This window comes from Coptis chinensis, chromosome 8 (genome assembly GCF_015680905.1).
Source record: "Coptis chinensis isolate HL-2020 chromosome 8, ASM1568090v1, whole genome shotgun sequence".
Lineage (NCBI taxonomy): Eukaryota > Viridiplantae > Streptophyta > Magnoliopsida > Ranunculales > Ranunculaceae > Coptis > Coptis chinensis.
Window position 1 is genome coordinate 95,925,834 of NC_141463.1, and position 25,750 is coordinate 95,951,583.

Here is a 25,750-nt window from a genome sequence, read left to right on the forward strand (position 1 = left end):
TGTTAGTGGTGATGCTAGGAGAGTTGAGACATAGATATATTAGATAAACCAAGAATAATAACAGAAAAGACTAGAGGTTGATTAGGGTTGGAGTTTAGAGTCTGAGAGAGACATTGTTCTCTACCCAGAATTACATACTTATACTAAACTAAAACATGATAATAGAAACTACTAGATATGGATGTCCATACTTATAAAAATATGGGACTTTCCATATTGGACATATTCTAATACTAGCATATTCTAATATTATTCCACTTCTAAGGACTTGTTTGAGTCGCTTAAGCTTCTGTGCGAGGACAAAAAGAGAATGACCCTCTAGTGGTAGATTTCAGTTCTCTGTTACCAAATCCATGAAGCTAGGGTGCTTTGTCCACATATTATGAAATCTAAATGGCACATAGAAGGTTTCGGAATGAGTTCCTGCCAACCAACCAGTGGTGAGTGGTCCGAGCATAGCCTGCTCAGAACTTTGTAGCTCCATCCTGTGTACTTTGTATCCCAACTACTATTGAAGAAGACCCTGTCAATCTTACCTCTAATCCTTCTTGTGCCTTTCTGCTTATTGGTCCAAGTATAAAGAAAGCCAGAGCTGGGTGCTTCGATGAGGTGGTTTTTGTTAACTGCTTCCCTAAAATCGCCCATTGCCGCTGCTGTAGACCAAATACCACCTTTCTTCTCTGTAGTACTGAGGTAGGAATTGAAGTCTCCCATTATCAACCAAGGGCTGCTACTAGCATTTATGAGAGATAAATCATGCCAAAGCAATCGTCTGCGAATGCATAAAGAACTGGCATGAACCATGGTTATGATCAAGCCATTGAATTCCACAGATAGTTGCTGACTTGAGCTGGAAATAAGAGTAGGACATGGGAGAGCAACTTTCCAGAGCAACCAAATATTCGGTAGACTAGCATTGTTAGTCATAATATTGATATTGAAACCGAGAGAGTGAATAAAATTGCTAGAAAGAGCAGAAGGGAGGACTTTAGGTTCAGCCAAGCCAATTACATCAGGATCCCAATCACTAACTAGCTTGAGTAACCTTTTTTGAGTTTTGGCATTTGCAATGCCTCTTAAATTCCAAAAAATGCGCCTCATTATTAAAAAATGATATGCTTATTTATATGTAAAATGGTGAGAAGTCACCTTGAGTGCCTTTTCTTACCAATCTTTGTCATGGTAAGAGGAAGACTCTGGCGTTGCATATGTGAGTTGATACTGCTTGAGGCTTGAGAATCACTCACTGTCTGAATGTCGTTCTTATCGTCCACCATGTCAGACCATCTGTTTGTAGTCTTTAAGGGTATATCAGGCGGGTCTTTATCAATCTCTTGCTGATTAAGTGCTTGAAGAACCCCATTCACCTCTTCTTGCATGGTTATTTGTTCCAAGGATTCATCTGCTCTTGAAGAAGAGCTTGCACATGAAGAAAGAGAAATGTCGTTATCTTGAACCTGAGAAGCAAGTTGAATCTGTGCAGGACCTGCAAGAGGTGACAGAGCAATAGTCACCATGCCATTGTAGGCGATAGGAGGCAGTGAATCTGTGGGTTCGTTGAGCGCGTCTGAGAAAAGATCCTCTTGTTCCACTCCTGCGTCGCCATCTATGTCTCGAGTCATAACATGATCAACATTAGACATTATTGGAAGAGAGTCTGATTCCTTATGAGTTTCGTTTTCTGCTACATTAAACTCGACCTGAATGTCTTTATCTGCACCATTTTCTACATCATTGAGCCCAGCTAGTAGACTGAAGTGATTGCTAGTAGTGGCCTGATTTACTATCTCAGTAGGTTGAGTTCTTGGAACCCATGTTTCTTTGGCTTTGTTGTTTCCATTCCTTCTTTTCCTTCTATTCTGCCTCACCTGGTTCTCTTCGTGCTCATTTATTGGTGGAGACCGTCCACCACCACTTCCTTAGCTTTATCTTGGTGGTGCATCACACCTCTCAATCTCTTGCATTCAGTAACAAGATGTCCAACACATTTGCAGTGATTGGATAACTTTGGAAGTTTGCTAACGTCGACGGTTTGCCAGAACTTGACAGCAGGAGTTTTCACATAGATTTGGTCTGGTATACTTTTTGATAGGTCTACATCCACAAGAACGTTGGCAAAGTAGCCATATTCTCTCTTAAGAGTTTTCTCATCAATTTGCATTGGTAAACCCACACCTCTAGCTATAGACATTAAAGCTTCTGGATCCCAGTACTCTTGGCTTAAACCAGGGAATCTAACCCAGAGAAGTGCATGAGATTGTCTGTGTTCTTCTGGATTAAAATTTGGGTTCCATGGACTGAGTCGCAAAGGTGCTCCTCCAAAAATCCAAGACCCCTTTGACCAGACTCTGTTCATATCTTCAGCATTTGCAAATCTTATAAAAAGAAAGCCCTTCCCAATAGGAGTAATGAGCCAGTCTCCACTTGGGTTCCATTTCTCCTTTGCAATCTGTCTGACTTTCTCAATAGTAACCTTCAGAAGATCTATACGACCAATCAAACAATGTTTGCAGTATTGGAGCCCTCTCTCGTAGGCTTGCTGTGGGATTTGAATGGATGGATACTCTCCCATCTTCTCAGGTTGAGGCAAGTTTTGAAACTCAAACTGAGGAGTTGTCTCGCAGCATCAGCATAAGAGAGGGTCTTACGAGAATCAATGTGTAACTTCAGCATTTATCAAAACTTCGACGGCCGCTGCTTCTCCTAGAACTGGGTTTGCGCTTATGCCAGTTGGAGTAGTGTCTAGATAGTTGTTCGCTCGGATTGGGTTTTCCAGTTCATAGAGATTCATCTTGTTGAAGAAGACGAAAGTATCCAGGAACCACATAATACAACCCCAAAATGGGTATATTTGCGGAATCATCAACAGTGAGATAGAGAGAGGAAATATTATATTGACTGGGAGAGATAGAGAAGACATAATAAATTGCATAATGAAATAAGTATCTATACAAAATAAATCAGTAAACCCCGTTTCAGAAGGCAAGAAGATTTACTATCAAACAGAAAAAGAAAGGCAAAAAGATTAACATGCTCAGTGCTCTGCTTTGGCTTCAAGTTACATGAATAGATCTACAATATAAGAAGAAAAAATCATTTTATTGCACAAAATTTATCTCCGGTTTCTTTGGCACACCTTTCAGAAACCATGGAGAGTAATTCTACAATTGGGACACGGAAAACATCTAAACGGTACACTACAAAAATTTGATATCTATGAATTTACAATTGTAGCTAAATAATGGAGCCACATCCTCCTGCGGTTGCCCTCAAGGAATCGTCGAGGAAATTGTGAAGCTCCACCACCAACTCTACTGTTGTATGCCAAGATTACTCTATCACTAAAATTGTGTGAAATGAACTGCTCCACCTCTGTAAAACAGGGTGTGAAGAAAACACTAAAGACAACAAAACTCTCAAAATCCTGCAGGTGGTGGCTGCTCTTCAACAGAGGCAAAGTATGTAACATGATTCATCAAGAGTTCTACCACAACCATACCACTGTGATCCTTGTTACTTACTACAGTTAAGCAAGTGAGTTTTCAACACACTCAATTGCCTTTCTCTTGACATATTCAACCCTGTCTTCATCCCCGTGACCTTTCTCATACTCGAGATATTTTTTGAACAAAGACTGCATAAACAGGGGAAAATGTCACATAAAAGCCTACAAAAGAACAGCGGAGCTAAGAGACCAAAATCAATAATCAACAGCAAATCCACTTAAGTACCTTCATGTTTTTGGAGGAAAGACTTAGACTTGTTGCCCTCTCAAATAATGCACGGATAACTTCCTCATCACCGAGTCGAATCTCCTGTAAAATTTTCAAGAAATTTTTAGTCTTAAAACCAAACAAGTGCTTCAAGTTCCTACAGAGTATAGGAATTAGATTTTACTTGATCAAGGTAAATGTTCCATAAGTCTGTTCTGTTTGGGTTTTCTCTCAGCAATAATTCGAACATGGATCTGCCAGTATCAGGCACACCACATTTGAATGCAAGGATTGCAGTCTGAGATTTGAACTTTATATGCTCATGCTTGTCCAGCTTATGAAGTGCATCCTTCACAATAGCATCAATTCCATCTTTGCCTTGCTTCAAATGGCTTTTGATTCGCCTCAACCAAACCTGCAAATTTTATCAATTCCAGGCTTTCGGAGTTCAATTCATTGTGAGAAACATATGCAATGATAATCACCACATACCTCACATGACTTTTTGTATTTTTTGACCATCTGGTCAAGAAGTTCATCCGCAAGCTTATACTGATCAGTCCTCTCGTACACCCCCAGCAGTGCTAGATGCACCTTTTCGCGGTCACAATATTGCAATGCCTCTTTGAATACTTTTGCAACAGCCTCCTGCAATGTGATGGAGAAAACTTTAGCAAAGCCAACCTTTACTGACAATAATACAGTAGAAAGAATGTTCTTCACCTCGGGTGGATTTCCATATTCATTCTCCAAATTAAAATAAGCTACCCAAACATTCAACTTTTCAGCTTCTTCACGAAAGCTTATAGTTGCCAAAGCCCTTCATAACACAAAAGATGGAGTCACGTCAGCAAAAAACAAGGACACTTGGAAAAACAAGGAAAATTTCAAGAGCAAAAACAAGTAAAAAAATATTTCCTTTGTGAAATATGACCATAGATGAACATCTATAACATTCACAGGCTTCTTAATATTCCCTTTGAATTTACTATTTAAAACGGACATGCTATTCAGTGTATCTCTTTCAGGGATCAAATATCTTTCTTATTTTTGTTTGAAAGCCTGAAGTAAACCAAGATTCTAGAAATGGTAGATTGTGAGAGAACTTTATTCTCGTCGATTTCTTTGATCAGTAAGATTACTAAGATGCTTTCTTGATTAAAAAAGAAGTAAAAAATAAATTGTAACCAATCAATTGTGACATATATGACCTTTCCCCACTTAAGTGCTACTAGAGATGTACCTTTTAGCAATCGCGCGTGCATTCTCGATTTCACCCAGAGAGAGCATAAAAGCCATGTACTTAATCCAAAGAAAACTACTATTAGGGGAGCTTCTCACTAGTTTATCAAACTCATCAGCAGTCCTTGGTATGTCCTTTTCTAGTAGTCTTTGCTCAGCAGCTATAATTTCTCTCTCCCTCTCCTCCTTTGCCTTTTTCTTTTCCCTCCTCTTCTTCTTTTCAGTTGTGGTGCTTGCCTCATTTAGATGTTCCTGGTTTTCACCTCCAAAATCACCTGGATCTGATCCCTCCATGTCATCAAGAGTGACCTCTAGAGGAGGAATCGAGGCTCTAGATGCAACATAAGCAAGATCTGGGTATATCCCATTTGCACTTCCATTCTCTACATCGTCTGCACCAGATGTGTCAATGGCACTAGTATCATCAGTGGAATCAACAGTATATTGGTCCAAAAGTTCGTGATCATCCGAATCATTTGTCAGGTAAGACTTTTCATTCCAAGCGATATTCGATGTCGTTCTGTATCGACCTTCAGAATTTTTGCCACAACTCTCTCACCCACTCTATATTTACTATCAATGTCCTCAGTCTGTTCGTCACTGACCTCTGAAACATGGCACAAACCAACCATGTTAGTGTGCTCAAGTGTAATAAACAAACCAAAGGATTCAATTCGCTTAATACTTCCAGAGATAACATCTCCAACTTGTAAACTACTAAAATCTCCTCTCCTAGTATCCGAAGATTCCACACCACTCTCCGTCTTTAATGTTACTTCAACTCTTTTAGACAAAGGCTCCACAGACAACACCTTTCCCTGTACAAGTTTTCCAACAGGAAATTCTTTCTCGGGATTTTCAACAAAACCATTGGACAGATTTGAGATAAGAACTTTTGCATCAACCTTCCGCGAAAGCATAATGAAGCATCCTTTTGACATAACATTCTTAACAAAACCCTGTACAATCATATTTTTCTGAAGTTTCTCAATCTTTTCATATCGGGTAGTAGGAAATTCCTGATCATTCTGGACTCCAGATGAATTCAGAATCTGGGTGCCGTCTCTGAAACCGCGTAGTGACAGATCAAAATGCACATTGCCCGTGACAGAACGGCTGATCTCTAATACCTTACATTTGACAAACTGTCCTTCCTCATAATCAGACAATGGGTTGGCCACCCATTTATCTGTCAGCTCGGTAAAATGAACCTTCCCATACAGATGAGGTCCAATTTGCACAAGTAACCCACCAACACCAGACAGAATTTTTGAAATCCGACCACCAAGAAAATCTCCTTCAACAATATGAGCACCAACCTTCCCAACTGAAACAATACAACCTGAATTGTCAGCTATTCCATTAGGAACAACAGATAAAGGACGTAAAAGTAATCTTATTATCCTTTTCTCTTTGTTAAAACTTAAAATGTGCCCAGTAATGGATTTTCCAATAGTAAATCGCTTCTGAAACTCCTGAAGATCACAAGGTTCACATGAACTGTCAAGTAGAAATAGCTGAGCCTTCACACATCTAGATATTGTCAACCAGGCCCACTCATTATCCACGGCTACCACATAACCACTGACTCTCTTTCCAGGACAAAAATTGCACTCTCCAGACAGCCCATCCTCTATATCTCCAGATTCTGGATGGTGACAAAATAAACAAAACTGAATCAGTCAGGGTTGCTTGAAATAAAATTATTAATGACATGCAAAAGAATTGCACTTCAGAGTTCAGACTACAGACAAGAAATGGGAAAAATAATAAAGAAAAAACAAAAGAAAGAAGTGTCAATAAATGTGTAGAGAATACTTTATAAATTAAACTTCAGAGGACCATTTCATGATTTGTATATAAATATTCAGTACACGGGAAAGAATTACTCTTTTGTCAAAAATAAATAATAATTGTAAACAACCACTTTATTTGAGCTCTCCAAAAATCTGTACAGTCAGGGATAAATTTTTTTTAAGACAAACTAACAACCACAGGAGACAAGAAAGTAGTGAAGCATTCTCCAACAACTGAAATTGGTGTCATAGTGTCATCACTCATCAGAAGGGTTAAGATTCAACGCACCCAACAGCATATTTCGTAAAGCAAATAAAGAGTAGGTTAATACTTAGGGCGAGGAGGGCGCTGTAAAAGTATGATCATATATCTTTATAATAAAAGTATCTCAATGGAACGGGTGAAAAAACATACCGTTGAGGCAAGTTTAAATGTTGTAATACCTGAAAGTACTGCAGATTTGATAGACAGATCCCACTGGTAATTTTTTCTATTTGTTTCTGACTGATTAACCTTCTCAACAACCCTCGCTGTTAGAGTCTGCCCAACTTTAAATTTTGTTAGTGGATCCTCAACTGTTTGATCATCATTTGCCTACATATAAGAGAGTTCAACCAAGCCAAAACCAAATTCAGTTGCATAAAATTCATACAAGAAAATTGTGGATTACAATGATACAAGAAAATTTCACCTCTGTTATATGCACCCTCCCACGAAATCCAAAACCAAACTTCAAACGCATTTCAAGTGGCTTTATTTCAGTAATCTGAACAACACATCAAAACCATAAGCAGATGCAGATGCAAAGCTAATCAGAGATGAAAATCCTCAAGAGGAAACTATTATACCTCTGCCTCAACAAATGATCCGACATTATAACTCGATTTTTTCTTTGCTCTTTTGGAGCTAGAAGTCTCCTTAGCCTCGCTTAGAGAATTAAGAAGCAGCAGAAGTCTCCCAGTAGTGGACGGGGCTGGAAGATCTCCAACAGTAGCAACGACACTGCACCATATGGAGACCTCAAATATGATTGACATGAAGAGTATGTTAAAGCGAACAAGAAAACGGAAGACGATACAGGCACACAGAAATATTAATCTATGTTATATAGAAAAAAGAGCAAAGTATGACAACACTATCAGACCACATAATGAAGGCAGTATCAAATAACCAAACTACAACTCCAAAAAAAAATTAAGGAAGAGAACACCGTATTTTAATCAAAATCGAAATGTAAATTATCAAAACCAAGAGTACCTTTGGCCATTCACAAAATGTCTATGAGGAAGTTTCTGTGTGTTATAGTCAGCAATTGACGCATACCCTATAGCATGACTGAACCCTGGTAAAGAAAGAACCTGCACAGTTTGCTAATGTGAATCAATACTTGACCAAAGAATGATCATATTCCACCAATCAACAATTGGAGAAAAAAGACATTGAGTTCATTTACTGAAAACTTGCCAAGTAGTTTTCTTTTACAATCTCAACAATCGCATTTACAGTCTGATGCACCTCCAGGTTCAAAGACAAGTCCTTTTTGCGTTTCTGAGACTGAAAATAGGAATAAAATTCGAGAGCAGATAAGAATAGGAAAGCATAGCATAACACAAAATACCAGAGATAAATATGTAATACAAATGTGAGGTCCTAAAAACCTTTTTTTGGGTTGGGTATTTAAGCTGATCTTTGAACCTAGAAACTAGATCTGGCTTGAGAGATAAATCCACAAGACGTTCACCCTTAGCAATATCAAGAACCACGGCTTGAACAATAGAGCCTGTTTCCAAAGTGGTTCCACCCACTGCGAAGAATATCACATAAATTATTAAAAAGGAGAGGAAAAATTAAGAAGTCCATGAACTATAAATTAAATTGACATAACCAGGCCAAGGGCACCAAAACAAACAAAGATGACATACACTGATAATGGGATATAAAACCAAAGACATCATTATGCTCCTTGAAGGTAAGAACAACGCCAAACTCTTTTGCCTCGTGAACCTTCCCTTCAACAACATTTCCAACACTAAGACTTTCCAACCATTTGTAATCAGATTTTTCTGAGTCCGACAATTGCAGCTTGGCAATCTGAAATGTAGAACAAAATAATTAATTGGAACTAACTATCTATTGAACTATAATTAAGAGTATAAAACTGACCTTCTCCTCCCAAAGAAAATAAGCTTGAATGAAAGAGGCATCAGTCGAAAAGCAAGATGACTGCTTCAACGAGAGTGTTATTCTACCAGTTTCGCTGTCAACCTGGAAATAAAAGGAGCCTATTAACTTAAAAAGAGAAACCGCATTATTGAAATTTCAAAGTATCCATTCAATTCCAGTTTGGATAAGTTCACTGACATTGAGGACCTCGCCACGAACAGATTGTCCAATGTAAAAGGCTTCAGAAGTATCAGCTATTTGGTCATCCGTGGCCTTCAACCAAAAATAATTTATTTATCATTAAAAAATCCCTTGCATATAACAAGCAAACCCACCCACGACCCACCCGGACAGACACCCAAACAGACACATAAAGCAAAGTTATAATTTAATATTTACTTTGTGCTTAGGAGAGAAAGCCGTAACACGTCCAAGAAAACGGACAAAGCACCCAGAATCTATGACGTTGCAGATGTATCCCTGGTTTACAAATGATAAAACACAAAGAAATAAGCCCTAATTGAATAAACTCAATAAAGATTCATCTTTCTTAGAAAACACTAAAGATTCTTACATGGGTCAGTAAATGAGGATGAAACTGCGCAACATCAACAGGTAGCTGCTTAGCTGAATTAATGAGGGAATGCTTTGCAGAGAGTACCACGCTGTTCCCTTCAAAATCTAGATAAATGAAATAGAAAAGCAAATCAGATACACATTCTGAAAGACTCATCCCACTTGGAAAAAAAAAGGGAGTTCCTCTAGACAAATGAAAATGCATGCCATACATAGCTTCTTTGTTTTCCGTTTGATTTTTGTTTTTTTGGCAGATTAGAAGTATTTATCAGTATAACCAGTGTTTAAAATAAAAATGCATTTAGGCTCATGCCTTGAGCCTTTAAGGATATGAGCACTGAGACTTGAGCCTCAATGCAGAGTAAACCATGAATCAAAAACACTTTGCTCTTCTCTATTTTTTTTTTTTCTCCTCACAAGCACCCTCATCTTTGTTCAATGGACAAAACAATCATATTCCTGAGAGAAATTGGTCCATTCAAAGAAGGGTAAAAATAAAATAAAAATATTTCCACTCAAGCCCCAAGCGCCCTCTGGGGCCTGGGCTCGCCTCAAGCCTCACAGAGACAATTAGCTTGAAACTAACGCCTTAAGCCCCATACAGTCATACACCCCAAATTGTCCCCTAAACTAGATTAAAAATATACAACCGCACTACATCCCTTCAAGTACTGCTAGCCGAAGGATCCTCAATAGTAGCTTCCCTCCTCCCCCTCTACATCCTTGTTCTCACCAGTATACACATGGTCCTGCAATCCTGTTCCCCATGACGTCACTGAATGTCCTCTTTTCACTCCCCTATGCTTGTGCTGCACCACATCCCCCTCCTATCTCCTCTATAAACAAAGAAGTAGTGTACTTTATTTTACGATAACCTAGATCTCCCTTCTTCTTATTCCCAGCAAAAAGTGGTTTTTACATTAATTATTGAAATTCGAAGTTATAATTTCTTATCCTTGACGTCGATTTTTGAGAAATCTTATTTTGGGAACGCTCTCAGACGGCCCTTCTTTCTCTTTTTTCCTTCTTTTTTTACTTGTAACTCTCAGATAGCCCTTTCTAACAAAACCAGTCTTGAACAGTAAGTGATTTAAATGAAAATATATATTTAGTGCTTCAATTGTGCGTAGGCATGGCATTTGTTGAAGCATCTAGGCATTAGTATCAAAAAGCACATGTTTTCCTTTTGCTACATAAGCCTAAGGTACTAGCATGTGTTTCAGGAAATTTGGGGGCATGAAAAACCTGGAATGCATTAAACATGCACAAATATACAGGGACGCAATCATTTCCCTTCGCAGGATAGACCAAAACAATCACAAAGTACACAAAATTTATCACGCTTCTAATTCATAAGATTTGAAAATTGAAGGAGAACAAGAACATACCAAAATCATACTATTAAAGATAGGCATCCAACTTAAAACTAATTGGTGATAAGTGGAGAGGCTCCAAGACTTGCATATTTTTATGCACAGTGCACGGCTTAACATATCCCATGTGGTACTAAACATCTCAACACGCCCCCTCACGTGGACAAACAAACTTGGGATATGTGGTGTAAACAACAGGCCCTTTGGGCCAAACACAATAGCCCACACTAATACCACAATAACTCGGCTCTGATACTATATTAAAGATAAGCATCCAACTTAAAACCAATTGGTGATAAGTGGAGAGGTCCCAAGACTTATATATTTTTATGTGCGGCTAACACAGCCCATGCAGGACAAAACATCTCAACACATACCTAAAACCAAAAGTTGATCAAACTCATATCCAGGCTTCAAAAGTGACCTCATTAAAGTAGCTTGCCCTACACAGTAAGAACAAAATTAGAAGAGCTTATGCCAAAGCACCACAAGAAAGATGAGAAAAACTATATACCTTGCTGGTCAGCCAAATGTTCATTGAGAATAGTCCCCTTAATGTAACTGTTGGCATTCACTTTTACAATAACAGCTTTAGGAGTCATTCTCTCAACAATAGCAGAGACCACAGCACCTAGCTTGATTATATCTTCTACAGCGCCTCTGTCAACCAAAATAACAGTTTGCTACACATTACTAACAACATAAATGAAAGTAAATATGTTTCTAACTTAAAATATTTTATTTTTCTTTTGATTCTTAAAGTGTGTATATATAATCATAATCTCAACAACATACATGGACAATGGAGGAAAGATTCACTAACTAATATCCTAATATGTTTATCTACGGTCAAAGACTTAGTACGAGTCGCACACTGACTAAAAAACGAGACATTGCAAGGTACTTTTGAAGACCAGATATAAGTTGTGATAAGAAGATCAGGAATATTGCTAACTCGGAGATTGATTAAGACACGAGAACACCGGGAAAACTAGAAGGATTTGGCTGAAAATCTCTCATTCTTGCCAATAGGCCAGAGCCTCTAACTTCAAACTTCTAAATAATTAAAATAGCCAAAAGCCATAATCGAAGGGAATGTGTGTAGTAACCAGCAGCACCGTGTTTTCTTTTCAACTATTTTCCTTTCTTGTCACACATAAGCCTCAAGCACGAACAGTTGCAGCACCCCTCCCTTTACCTGGAAGGTTGCAGGTTCGAAACTCACTAGCATCCCCTAGGAAGTTTTCATTCGTTTAACTATTAAGCCTGGTGGGCTGGTGTCCAAACAATTAAAATAGCCAAAAGCCATAATTGAAGGGAATGTGTGTAGTAACCAGCAGCGCCGTGTTTTCTTTTCAACCATTTTCCTTTCTTGTCACACATAACCCTCAAGTACGAACAGTTGCAGCACCCCTCCCTTTACGTGGAAGGTCGCAGGTTTGAAACTCACTAGCATCCCCTAAGGAGTTTTCATTCGTTTAACTATTAAGCCCTGTGGTCTGGTGACAAAAGCCTGTCTCCTTGGTTTATCTAGAACCAGTTATGGCTCCATGGTCAGTTACCCTTCAGGGCAGGTGATGAAGGTGACGTCGCTGCTTAGGTGGACCAAAGCAACTGGAAACCTTCATAGAGGTCTAATTTGGAGCCAGCGAGACTACTTACGTGGAAATGATACGTGTCATTTTTCTTTCTTTAACACGTGGTTGCCTGTGTTGTAAGCAACAACCTCTATTGTATAAAGAGGTTTAACCAACAAACGAAAAAAAAAAAAAAATACCGGGTTTTCTGTCCCAAGTGTGCATTGTTACAATTCTAAGCCAAGACATTAGATAGGTGGGACAATTTAGGTTTTCCATATTTCAAACAGACTTTTTTCCTATATAAGAAGTGTGAGAGAAGGCCAAAACCAACTACACTGTACTCTCTTTTCTCCCAAAACTTTTCTCTTCGTTAGGTATAATAAAATTTTACTTTCATGCTGCATCTCCTTCCTCTTTTGGTTAACCCAACAGGGAGGTGGACAGGAAGTGGATCCCCATAAATTGGAGGGAGAGGGGGAATGTCATCTCAAGGCGAAAAGATGTAAATGTTGCTCATATTTCTATAAGACCAAATGTCTTCTTTGTTTTGTTCAGTAACAAGCATAAACAAAAGCGCACGACAAACAACATAGAAAAATTAAAAATTCAACTATACTGCTCAAAGTAAACCAGGTATAGGGAATTAATGGACCAAACCTTGCTGGCGATATTATGAAACTAAGATTGATCCTCCGCGAATCAGGAATTGCACTTACAACTCTACATTTTACAACTTGTCCAACATGATACATCAAACTTGGTTCAACACCTGGCTCTAATCCAAGTTCCGTTCTGATCATAACACATTAAAAATTACAATCAGATCATATAATTAGAAAGCAAAACATTAAAAAGAATTAAAAGATAAAACACTAAACTTGAGATTCCTCTCTCTCGATGTCAGTACATTCAATACACTATAAGATACTTGGAAAAACTAAAATACACCTAAGTCAGATTGGATACATGTGTCGGTGTTTGACACGGATACGAAGTGTCCGGCACAGTAACTATATGAAGATGAATATGGGGACGCAACTAATAAGAAAAACTATTACTATTACTATTACTATTACTATTACTATTACACAACTAATTCTTGGGCTCAAGACCTTACAAAGCGTCTCCTTACATATAAAAAACTATGAAAGTGGCATATCATGGAGTTGTAACTATTTAAAAAGATTATTTTCTTAGTCTTTTAGGATATAGAAGAAATCCTAGTTTGAAATCCTATACACCACGTGCCAGTTGTGTCCGACATGGATTTTTTTAAGAATATGAAGTGTCCATGTTACTTAGAAGTACATCCAACAAAAGTTACATCCAACATATTTTGAAAAAAGTTATCTTTAAGATTTTTAGGCATCGTGTCGTCAATGAGGACATGACATGACAGGGAAAGGAGTTTTGGACAAAACACCTGAAATAATTACTAAAATAGTAAGATTCCATGAATAAACAAGTTACTGATAACAGCCTAATAGAGTAATAGGCCTTAAACAGAGTATGATACTAAGATACTGGAGACGTTTCCATTAGTACATAAAGTGCTCATCCTCCCACATCAAAGCACATAACATCCATTAATCCCAATAAGATAACATAATCTACAATTTCCACAACATAATACGTCCACAACATTTTGGAGCCTGAATTAATTTTGAACATTTTTATAGAGCATTTCTTTATGAAATGCCATATCTTATTATATCAGAAAAGAAATGCAACATTGGATGAGGCATCTAGGCAGCAGGAAAACAAATGAAAAAATACAAAAAATAGTCAAACCACATAAGATGCCCTGCCATGAAAGGTCATAATCTGGAAAGAATGTTTCCACCGCTTACACAGATACACCATAGGATTAGGATTCCATAGATGAAAAGGATCAAATGAGGAATATCATGCGCCTAAAACTTAGTTCCAACTAGATACCCCATAGAGAAAAGGTATGATACATGGAGAATAAAAAAAATATATATGAAGCTAGGTTACATTGACAGGGGCACGCGTGTCGGTGTTGGATACGGCGAGCAGTTGAAGATCGACACGAGAACACGGATAGTAATAATTAATTAATTTTTTAATAATTATAAATTTATTAAATTAGATGGTCCATTTACACTTTTATGGTAGAGTAGAGTTTACCTGCCCATAAGTAGAGTTTGGAGTTTTGGACCACGTGTTCTTAAAAGAATAGTATCTGGGTTGTTTTTAAAAGAAGCTTGTTTGCAATGTTTAGTTATAGATATAAAACACAGCCCGTGTAAGAGAAGCCCAATAGGTTTCTTTGTATACAGGCCCAAGTTTTAGTCAAGAGTCACGACCCCCTTCAAATGCAAACCCTAGATCTGGTTTGCAGTTTCAACTCAACCGCCACCACCTCAAGAGGAAGAAATGAGAACGAAGCTAAAACAGGAAAGTCACACACCAATCTTCTTCTTCTTCTTCTTTCTTTACTTCTTGGTCACACCTATCTCATACCAATCTTCTTCTTCTCTCTTTGCCATATTTTGCGACACACATTTTTTTGAGAAAGTGCCGTGTCCATGTAACCTAGAGATGAAGTAATCCCACAGAAATGCCTACCCTAAATCAACCTTCAATCCCCAGCCGCTAGTCGAGGAGAAACTTGGCTAGCTTGGGGGAGACCATCTCAAAAGGACAGCTATTCATCCATCCTTCTAAAGGTCAAGAATGCTGATTAAACCCACTTATTAAAGATTGTTTATCTTAACCTTTAAAAACAATTTAATTATCAAAAAAACAAAAACCTTTAAAAATAATAACTGGTATGGTAGATGGATTTGTGATATCATTTAGAATAGTGAGACAAACAATGGTTTATCCTTCTTCAAATGCAAAGTAGGTGCTTCAATCATATAAACATCTTTTTTTGGGTTGGTAACATTCAATGCACTCTATAATCAAAATATACAAACTAGGTGCATCAATTGCATATAACATTTTGTTGGTTGGCAACATACAATGTAATAACTTCTTTTTTGGGTTGGGAACATTCAACACATTCACTAATCCAAGTCCTCGATTGAGTTACAGAATAGAATTGTAGCAAGGAGCTACCAGGCCTCTTTACACGCAAGCTATAGAGAACATTCAATAACCCAATTCCGTCATGTGACAAGATGTCCCAAGTTCTCTCTTGAAACTAGAGCAAGCACAAGCCCAATCAAAAATGTATATGTAATCCTTTGTTAAAATCAGCTTAAAATTCCACTAGCCGTTTAAAAAAGTAAAACAAACAAATGGCAATAATTACAAAATTGATCAAAGCGATTCACAAAATTAAGAAACCATTTTCTATGATCTCCTACAAGTGTATTGATAACAGACCATACCGAACAGAAAACAAGACCTTTTGGCTATGTTTTTGTAGTCTACAATTTCACATTCAGTACAGCTGATATATATTTTCAGCAACCTATCTAAGTAAGCATGTGTTTAACAAATAAACTAGCAAAATCTAAGGTACGCTATATGAAAGATTCAGATAGCTAACCTTGAAGCAAATCCTTGGACTCCATTGTAAAATCTCACAAAGCACCCATGCTTTTCAATTTTTGTAATCCATCCATGTGTCACCAATCCCTCCGCAGCATCAGCATATGAACTAAGAATTTTCAGCTTAGATTTCAACTGTAAAGGTCACAATATACAACCAAGAATAAGTATTAGTCGTGTTGATCAAGCCAAGCTCCAATACCCATTCAAAGTAATGTATGAAAATCGCCGGCAGTGTTAAAAAGAATTTTTTTTTCCTTTTTTGTGGAGGTAGAGCTGTGACGCACAGGTACATGTAAATGAATTGGAGGATTAGCACAGGCCAAAGGTGCAAGATATTTGATTAATATCCAGAAGAAATTAGGACAGGGAAAATCCAAACATAATAACTTCTTTATAAACTTTAAAATTATTGGGTAAAAAGGATCAGCGGTGCTCTGGTTTGGCCATTGTTACCATGGAGAAACTGATATAAAAAGAAGTCCATCCACTAAAAAATTGCGTCAAATAGGTAATAAGTAGGACCAGAAAGAATGCTACTTGTCACATTTATCAGGAGTATTTGACGCAATTTCCATGCTACCCTAGAATCAAAACTCATCTTGGCCTCTTCAATTTTACTTTCTCAATTTCCAAAACACAAAACGACATTGCTGCTTTACACAACAGGATGAGAAAAGACCGCCTCTCTCTCTCTCTCCCTTCCCCTTTCTTCTGTCTCCCTTTGCTTTCTTCTCTCTCCCTCCTTCCTATATTTCTCTTCTCTCTTCACCCTCTCTTTCCTTTTCTCCCTCTGGATTAAAATGAAGAAAAAGGAGTCAGAACCCTATCCTAGTTTGACACCGTATTGACATGGATCAACTCGCATGTTGGTCTAATGTACACTTACCCATGCAACACAAGAGTGGAGGAAGAATAAAAGAATAGCAAAAAGACAAGATATTAGAACCACAAATTTCCAGAAACTATTTGCACTCTGCTAGCATATGCCAGTGTGCATTATAAATTTGATAAATAAAAACCAAGGAAGATCGCATACAAGTGTTTTCTTGTGAGTAACAGTTATTCTCTTGGACTTGCAACCCAGCACACGAAATACCAGCTCTGCTCCAACCTTATCAAAGATACAGACAGAAGCTAATTTAGATCCCGCATCTCACTAAAAAAATGGTATATAATAATGAATAATTTATACAGATCTGACTGAGTAAACAGATGAATAAACGACAGAAAACCTTATCTAGCATATGTACTGACCTTGAACTTCTTTCTGGGTTTCACAATATCTAATTCAGACATGTGTGGAAGAGGACAGAGTGCCTTCACTCCACTATACAACTGCACAAAAGCACCAAAGTTCTCCACCGAAATGACCTTGCCCTTAACCACCATACCGGGCTTGACATCTGAATGGGTGAAAACTGATCCTTCAAAGGCACTAGCCTGTATAATAAAAGCAATTATTGATGAAAAGTTGCCAGAAAATTTTTAAAAAAAAATGAAAGCAGCTGCTAGACAGTAGATCCATTTCAGTTGCCAACCATATGAAAAAAAATCCTGTTAATTGCCCAAGCAAATTAAGAACTCGAAACCTGACAAACTCTATTTTTAGATATAAATGATGCAAAGGAGTAACAAAGACACATCTTGGTGTTTCCTTTGACTAAGTTACAATGGAAAAGTGAAAACATATCATTCACAAAATTATAAACCATTAGTCCATCACATCAGAAATTCACATATAACACAGGGTATGGTGTCCGATGATCTATGATTATTCTCAAATTGTTGTCATTACTACTTCCGCACTAACAATCTCCCCCCGACAAGATATCAGTCTAAGGTTCCTTATAATGGAAAAGGAGAGGCGAAAAATCTAAGAAATGCAGACTCACTTCACTCCTATAACCATACATTTACCTGTATCTCTAAAGTTACGATATAAACATTCGGACAATGTCAAATCTAGTCTCTGGCTCTCCAGTCTCCACTAAAATGTTGAAAGACAAAATGTAGGTAATAACCTATACTGTTCCATTCTTGGAAGCATACAGAAAAGCACATCCAGCAGCATCAAAAGGATAGAGGAAGATTTATGACATTTTGGGTCAATACCATCTCATGGGATACAAAATTTGTAAGAAAAAATAACAAGCAAAGTGTTAGAATTTTGGTCTCCAGATCAATGTTTCCATTTGTTGTAATCAGGACTTTCTCTTTATCCTTATTTTTTCCCCCTTCTGTTACTAGTGCAATATTCTTCAACTGTGACAACACTGCTTTTATAGAAGTTGCACACAACCTAGTTCCAAATGACAGGAGCAAACACAGAGTTTGATGTCCTTTCCTAGTTGAGCATATAATTTGTGCACCATGTTTTACGGCAGAAACAGGTTCAAAGCACCTTCAGCGAAAATGTGAAACGCAATAAGTATAACTCATTACACGTATGTCAAGGCATTATGTTAACTAATTTTGTCTCAACCAGTGATACTATTACCGCCTACTATAGTTCTAATATAAATAGGATATATTGAAAATCGTGAAGAGATGTAAGACCAGATCCCTCATTTTACTACTTTCTTTTCCTTTTCCTTTTACTTCCATTCAAACCTTAAAAACAATCTAGATATTCAAACAAGTTTAAAACCACTTGCAGAGTCACATGTGATCCACCAGTAGGGCAGGGAATCGGGTCGGGTTTAAAACCGGATTGATTTTTGTATCCGTTTATTTATTCGGGTTCGGGTTGGGTTCGGTCTGTCGGATTCAAGATTCGGATATATTTTTGGGCTTTTTGAATTTTTAGTGTTATCCGATCGGGTTAGTCGGATATAATCGGGTTCGGGTCGGGTTCGGATATTAAATTTCGAATATAATCGGGTTCGGATTCGGTTTCGGATATTATAAAACTATTCGGATTCGGATTCGGATATAGCCATATCCGACCCGAACCCGACCCGATCCCTGCCCTATCCACCAGTGTGTGTGCGTGTTGTCAAGTATATATAGGTAAACAAGATAACAGCTATTTACAAACTTGAAAAAACAATAAAGTAGATAGATTGGAACAGTAACGAAGAACAGAGTGCCATTGACAACCTTCATAATCCCCATTGCCTGTCCTTCTAAGTGCCTAAATCCGACAATTCTCACACGAACATGATTCCCTTCTTTAAATTTCTTCTCCAGTTTCTTTATTTCCTCGTCTGATACATCAAATATCTGAGCCCAACAAAAAGAATAGCAATCACCACATACGCACAGGTGATTCCATAAGTACAATTACAAAAAGATACAAAGAAAAAGTGAAGGAAAACAATATTTTGTAACCAACAGAATGGTGTTAACATGATAATTAGTACGTAATTTTTTAAACCACATACGCTGACGTAACCTGGTGTTGACACAGGAGCAGATGGAATGTCAAGAAGAAGGCCCATTCCTCTGTCAACTCTGACTATTCGCGAGCGATCATAAATTTCTCCAATTTGAACATGCTGAAAAATAAATGAATAAGAAAAAGATCAGTATAAGTATATTTATGCAGAACTGTAAATATGCAAATATATAACGAAAAAATATTAGAAAGCACGAGTTCCCTTTCGAAGCATCCTATAAAACCAATCTATGACAATTAAAACATGTATACAATCCCTTGAAAAAATTAATAACGCATGAAGGTGAGCAATATATACATTGAACAACAAGAGGCCAGATCTCTAGTTGGTGTATGGTACTTTGTTATATACGCATGCGTGAACTGAAAATTTTCATCAGAAACTTACTGAAGGAGGAGCTTTGTTATGCACAAGGTGAGGATTCATGGTCAAACCAACAGCTCTAGTTGAGGGATCAATAAATAATATCCGTGCATTCACCTGAAGATTTTAAAAGTAGACAATATATATCAGGTTTTTAATAAACCAGTAGTTTGTTAGCATACTAGGAAAATGGCAAAATGGCACTGCAATACCTTTTTATGTTGATTGTACTCCTCCTTCCAAGCAGTGGAGGGACAAGTATTTTCTAGATGAAAAATATCAACCTGTAGAGAACATTGGAATAATGCTGTAACAAATGCATTACAGGTGTAAAAAATGTATAAGAAGAGAAAGTGAAGTGAGGAAAGAACAATGGACTTACAGTTCCTGTAAAATAAGTTAAGAAAGATAACATAATCCCATTTTCAAGTGTTGATTGTACACGGGCATTAACCATCATGCCTGGAACAAGAAGGTCGATTGAGATACCCTTAACATCTTTGGTCTGCAGAAAATGCAGAAAAAACTTGTCACCAAAAGAAACGAGGAAATTCACCGAGCAAAAGACAAAAGATTAAAATAATACATCTACGCCTCCATGGCAACAGTAACTATCAAATTGAAAAAGCATGAGACATACCACACATTTAGAGACTATATCAGGGTCAGAACTCATATGAACAACCCGACGAGCATTGTCGATGTTTCTAACAACTCCTTGCAATAGTTGTCCAGCATTCACCTTCATCTCACAACCATCTGAATGAAGTATGTCATAAACACGTAAACGACATAACACACTGATAACTCCTCCAGACTGTAATTAATATTTTGTGGCATAATTGTAGAGTATATAACTACTGAAAGTATCAAACAAGAATCATCCAGGTTTGGGTGATGCGGAGACTACATCTCTAGCGATAAGCCCAAGTCAACCAGATGAGATGATAATTAAAAGGGTGGACCCCACCACAAGATATTGTGTTTACTTTGTTAAAAACCAAACTATAAACAAACATATGAACAGTTGCCTAAAAATAATATAGAAGGAAGCAGATGAATTCACGTGGCCCGGACGACATTAATGATTATAGGAGGGGAAAAAATTTGCAGGATAGTAAAGTTTTATCACCTTTATTTCTCCTTGGCAAAAACCCAGAGAAGGAAGACAATCCAAACTGCATAATATAACCATGATCTTCGATGCTCTTTACATATGCTGTCAAAACCTGTTAAGCACATGCAAAAAGAGTCACCAAACCGGATCAAGGACCATAGACCAGTAGTATAATTTTGCATTTAACTTTGTTACGATCAAGAGATTGCAACTCCCCTATAACTTGCCTTTGCTTATTATGATTCTCCATGACATATTTGTTTCAAGTAAATGGTGGGGAACCATTCGCACACTTTGTTATCAAACACAGCTTATACACTGAATCACTTGGGCAGCTCTTTATATATTAGCTCCTTAAAATTCATCTAAGCTTACCTAGTCCCACTACAAAACCAGCACCTAAACCCACCAAGTAGATCCCACCAGCATGGAAAGGATATAGTCATATAGATAATTATTTACTAAGAATCAAAACTATGTTTGTCTGCTGTTCTAATTCATTACCACCCAAATCACATTCAACATATACTTTGAATAGAACAGATAACACTTTTTTATTCGTTTAATTTACAACAAATTTGGACAATCATAAAATAAAGGAAAGACTGGAACCAAAAATCCAGAACAGTTACTGCAAATAAGATGAGTGAAAACATACCATTCCCTCCTGAACAGCATCCAAGGTCAAGCTCTTATTCAACAATCCAAGACGGAGAGAAAGCCAAATTTTCATTTTCCCTTTCGTATCAGATTTATCATCATCAACTTGTACAACAACACAAGAAACAAGCTGACCAACATGAAAATTGCTGGAGAGGAAATTATGTTCTGTATCCTGTTATACAAAACCAAAAGGTTATAATATAATAGCACAAAAGTTTAATACAAGCAAAAAAACATCTTCGAAATGAAAGAAACCACGTAATACCTTAATCTCATTCTCCGCAATAAGGTCAGATGCTTCACTAGCACGTATTAATCCACGTAAACCCCCCGGAAGATTAACCACAAGGTCTTTTTCATTTACTTCCGATATAACTCCCCAAAGTTTCATTCCAGCTGATACATTCTGCACAATATTTCAAACTTAGTTTCTTTTATAACAATGCATACAATGTAGGAAAACAAACTTTTTGACATTTGAGCTAGGTAATAAACTACCTTTAAAGTAATCTTATTAGCATACTTAGGTAACTTTCCAGTAACCCCTTCGCCGAAAAGTGAACCGAAATCATCTTCTTCTAAATAACTCTTCTTCTTTTTATTCCCTTTCTTATTTTTATTACTCAAACCCAATTGTTCTTTCTCAAACTCAGTATCAACTTCAGCTCGAACCTCTTCTTCTTCTTTTCTACTTAACAAACTTCCACCACCTATAAATATACAAAAAAATATATATATATATTAACTTTGGAGTTAAAAATGACGTAATATAATTTAATTCATTTTTTGTTTACCACGTGGAAAGTCAGGAACATCGTCTTCGATTTGCATAGGTTTGAGTGATGATGAGTCATTTGATTGTTTGCGTTTAGTTTTGGTTGTTTTCTGAGGTTTTAAGGAAGGATTTTTGTTTGGTTTTGTTTTCATTGGTTGTTTGTTTTGTTGAGGTTTTGCCATTGTGTGTTATAAGTGAAGCGGCGGAAAGAGGATTAAGCAGGGTTTAAGGTTCGTCGCGGTTTTTATTTTTCTCTGTTATTATATTAAGATTTTTGTTATATTGCGGACATGTTTTTTTAGGTTGTGATGTTGAGACGGAGTTGGACTGGGTGGGAATGTCAAAAGGCCCCCAATTTAATAAAGCCCTCAAAACGTTGACGAGTTGGGCCGGACTCATCAAAGTCTTTTTTAATGGGCTGAGTAAAGGTTGTTCAAAGTTTTGGAAATCTTACGAAACCTAGATATAGATGTAGAAATTTGAGCTTTGATAATATCATTAATATGTCAATTCTTACACGTAAATATCTGAGATATGTTTGCATGTAATATTTTCAAGCTACTAGGCCTTTTAGAATAGGAATTTTTATGAAGTTTGGATTGGTTTTTGGGGTGCAACTTGGTGCGTTCCATATCCTCGAACTATAAAAAAGGGAAATATAGGGAGTTAGTCTCTCATGTGATAGTTGAGACTTTGGTGAAGGGTCCCTATATATTTGGGTGTGTTCTAATTAATAATATTCTTTGTGCTCTCATGGTGTGCCATTTGCACCAAGTGATTACTGGGGTTATCCAAAGGGGGTACATTTTTTTTATGTAAGCGTGGTAGAGTACTAGAGTGAGCTGACTTTCAATTTGCTAATGGTAATAACAGGGAGAAATTCTCTGGGACAGATAGGGGAAAAAGTCATTTTTAAGGACATTTTTTTTTAAATCACTCACAAAGACATGGTAAATGGAAAGTTAAGTATATCCCTTGACGCGAAATTAAAAAAGGTTATGGTAAATGAAATGTCAAATATACCCTTAATGCGAAATAATAAACGGCTCGGCCCAACTGAAACGACGACCCAATGTATATAGTATGAACAATCATTGTTCGTATGAATATTCATTGTTCATACCTCAAGATAATATATGATTAATAAAAACACATATTAAAGTATGATTGATTGTTCATATATATTTAACATGAGCTATGAACACTCATTGTTCATACCTATTTCGGAATTGTTTATATCTCAATATAATGTATGATCAGTAAGAACACCTATTAGAGTATGAACAATCATTATTCATATATATTTTGGGTATTGTTCATATCTATTTGGGGTATAAACAATTATTGTTCTTACTAATCATACATTATGTAATGTACGAACAATATGAATAATCATTGTTCATATCTATTTGGGGTATGAACAATCACTATTCATACCTCAACATGAGCTATGAACACTCATTGTTTATATGAACAATACCTATTTGGAGTGTGAACAATCAATGCTCATACCTCAAATACCTATTACAGTAAGAAAACCTATTGGAGTATGAACAATCATTGTTCATACCTCAACATGAGCTATGATTCTATGAACATTCATTGTTCATACTGTTCATACATCAACATAATGTATGATTAGTAAAAACACTTACTGGAGTATAAACAGTCATTGTTCATATCTATTTGGGGTATGTGATAAGAGCCCAAAACTGTAGTTTTAACCCTTTAACAGTCATACTTTTGGACCAATTATGTGAGTAATAATTAAGAGATAACACTGATTACGTGTTTTTATGCATTTCACGCTTCAAAGTCCATTATGTACAGAAATGTGCCACTTTAGTGAGATAAAGGAGAAAAGGTCGGTTACTAAGGAGTTCCGTGATTAAAGGCCAAGATTCAAGAAGATAAAGCCTTCCTAAAGCCCGGTCAAAAGCTGAAAAGTCGACATGGGTTAAAACAGCACACAAGTCAGCAGAACTTCCGAAAGCCATATCTTTGGACTCAGACCTCGGAATTGGGCCTACCTTATGTCAAAACGACCGGCTCGGAAAGAGCTTTCCAACTTGCGAATTTTGCGGATTGTAAATAACAATTTTGTGGATTTCTACAGGTTTGTTTCGAATTTCGATTTTTTTTTAGTTTTTCAGTGTTCTAACTTGTTATTTACACTGAACACGCGTAAACAAGACGCTATTCATAAGCGAAGCAAGGACGCTATCAGGTATTCCTTTCTTCCATACCTCGTGATCTCCGTTAGAGGTTCATACTAATATATCAAGATTGTTTGGATTGTTTTCGTGTTTAGACTTAGACTTGCATGAGATTAAAAGGTCCGGTGGGAGAAAAACACCGAACGTAATTAACCGTCAACAAACAAACATATCGAGTATACCAATCACAACACCTCTAACTACTATCCCACCAACCATACCGACATAATGGGTGAAGAAAGAGAGACTCCTCTCTCCGACTTCTACAAAGCTTTGGCGATAGCCCTAAATCTTGCATCGTTCTAGCGGAATCCGGTGGGGATTTTCGAATCCCCCAAACATATTTAATTTGTTACCCGTTTTCCATGGTTTAGGCCATAAAAACCTTACCAACACATGCATAGGATTGAACAAGTCCTTACAACATTCCATCATCCTACGGTTGGTGCGGAACAAATTAAACCGAGGGTATTTCCCTTCACCTTAGCCGATAAAGGCGGCGTTGGTTAAGCGCCTTGGCGCTTTAACTCTGTGGACTCGTGGGCTAAACTTGTTGACTATTTATGGAACATTTTTACCCACTTTAAAACGGATGAAATGCTTTCCAAGATTCATTTCTTTTCGTGAGAACCCTCATGAATCATTTTCTCGAGGCTTGGAATCATTTCACCGATCCGCTAATAGAGTGTCAACACCATAACCTAGCAAAGACACGTTAGTTCGTGCCTTTTCAAAGGACTTCAACATCACTATAAAGAAGTCTTTGACATAATGAATGGGGGTAGTTTCCTAAGTAAAGGAGCCTCGAGGCTTACAAATTTTAGAAGAACAAACTAAACGCAATAACAATTGGGGAGAGTGATGATATCCCCCGCTTTGCTAGTTAAGCCTTCAACGGTTAAGGCCCGGTATGTTTGAGATGAAACCCGATCGGAACTTAAAAATTTAATCGAATCTCTAACTAAAAGGTAGAGGCTATTTCTATTCAACAAAACCTATTCGAAAGTCATGAATGTCAACTCCAACCCATGTAATTTTGTTTGAGTCATGAGCACCCGACTCCTATTGTCATCTCGCCTATGAACAACAACAATTAGAGCAAGATAATGTTTGCTCCATTAATAACTATCCTATTCCTAATGCCCCATGGAGACAACATCCCAACTTTAGTTGGCAAAACAATCAACAAGTTACAACTCCAGGCTTTAATAACCAAAATGTTAGGCAAACAAACAACTATAATCAA

The 25,750-nt window shown here is 37.2% G+C and overlaps 2 protein-coding genes across 2 annotated transcripts; both read right to left on the reverse strand.

Moving 5' to 3' along the window:
* Positions 1–342: 342 nt before the first annotated feature.
* LOC147484742 (uncharacterized) lies at positions 343–2,572 on the reverse strand. Its single transcript, XM_086579806.1, has 3 exons — positions 1,948–2,572; positions 1,150–1,726; positions 343–1,075 (listed from the first exon to the last, which is right to left on the reverse strand). Exons 1-3 carry the CDS (start codon positions 2,570–2,572, stop codon positions 343–345), a joined length of 1,935 nt encoding a protein of 644 aa, XP_086435932.1.
* Positions 2,573–3,080: 508 nt separating this feature from the next.
* Positions 3,081–22,566, reverse strand: LOC147484743 (rRNA biogenesis protein RRP5-like). The gene is given in 35 exon segments (XM_086576035.1): positions 3,081–3,634; positions 3,732–3,815; positions 3,898–4,128; positions 4,206–4,361; positions 4,437–4,533; positions 4,957–5,446; positions 5,449–6,603; positions 7,196–7,346; positions 7,444–7,518; positions 7,601–7,754; positions 8,010–8,110; positions 8,217–8,306; positions 8,411–8,556; positions 8,675–8,843; positions 8,916–9,017; positions 9,114–9,188; positions 9,315–9,395; positions 9,490–9,596; positions 11,242–11,307; positions 11,379–11,524; positions 13,102–13,236; positions 15,968–16,104; positions 17,009–17,083; positions 17,227–17,412; positions 19,072–19,194; positions 19,356–19,469; positions 19,758–19,850; positions 19,946–20,017; positions 20,116–20,238; positions 20,374–20,492; positions 20,866–20,962; positions 21,509–21,685; positions 21,779–21,919; positions 22,012–22,223; positions 22,308–22,566. Coding segments are annotated over 35 exon segments (5,751 nt in total). The 5' UTR covers positions 22,471–22,566; the 3' UTR covers positions 3,081–3,526.
* Between the last annotated feature and the right edge of the window lie 3,184 nt (positions 22,567–25,750).

Excerpts from the sequence above, each read along its gene's own strand:
- LOC147484742 (XM_086579806.1), bottom strand. The coding sequence starts at position 2,572 with ATGGGAGAGTATCCATCCATTCAAATCCCACAGCAAGCCTACGAGAGA. Across the intron at positions 1,727-1,947 it reads TGAATGCAAGAGATTGAGAG|AAAATGGTGCAGATAAAGAC; the intron begins GTGTGATGCACC and ends TCAATGATGTAG. Across the intron at positions 1,076-1,149 it reads GGTAAGAAAAGGCACTCAAG|AGGCATTGCAAATGCCAAAA; the intron begins GTGACTTCTCAC and ends TTGGAATTTAAG.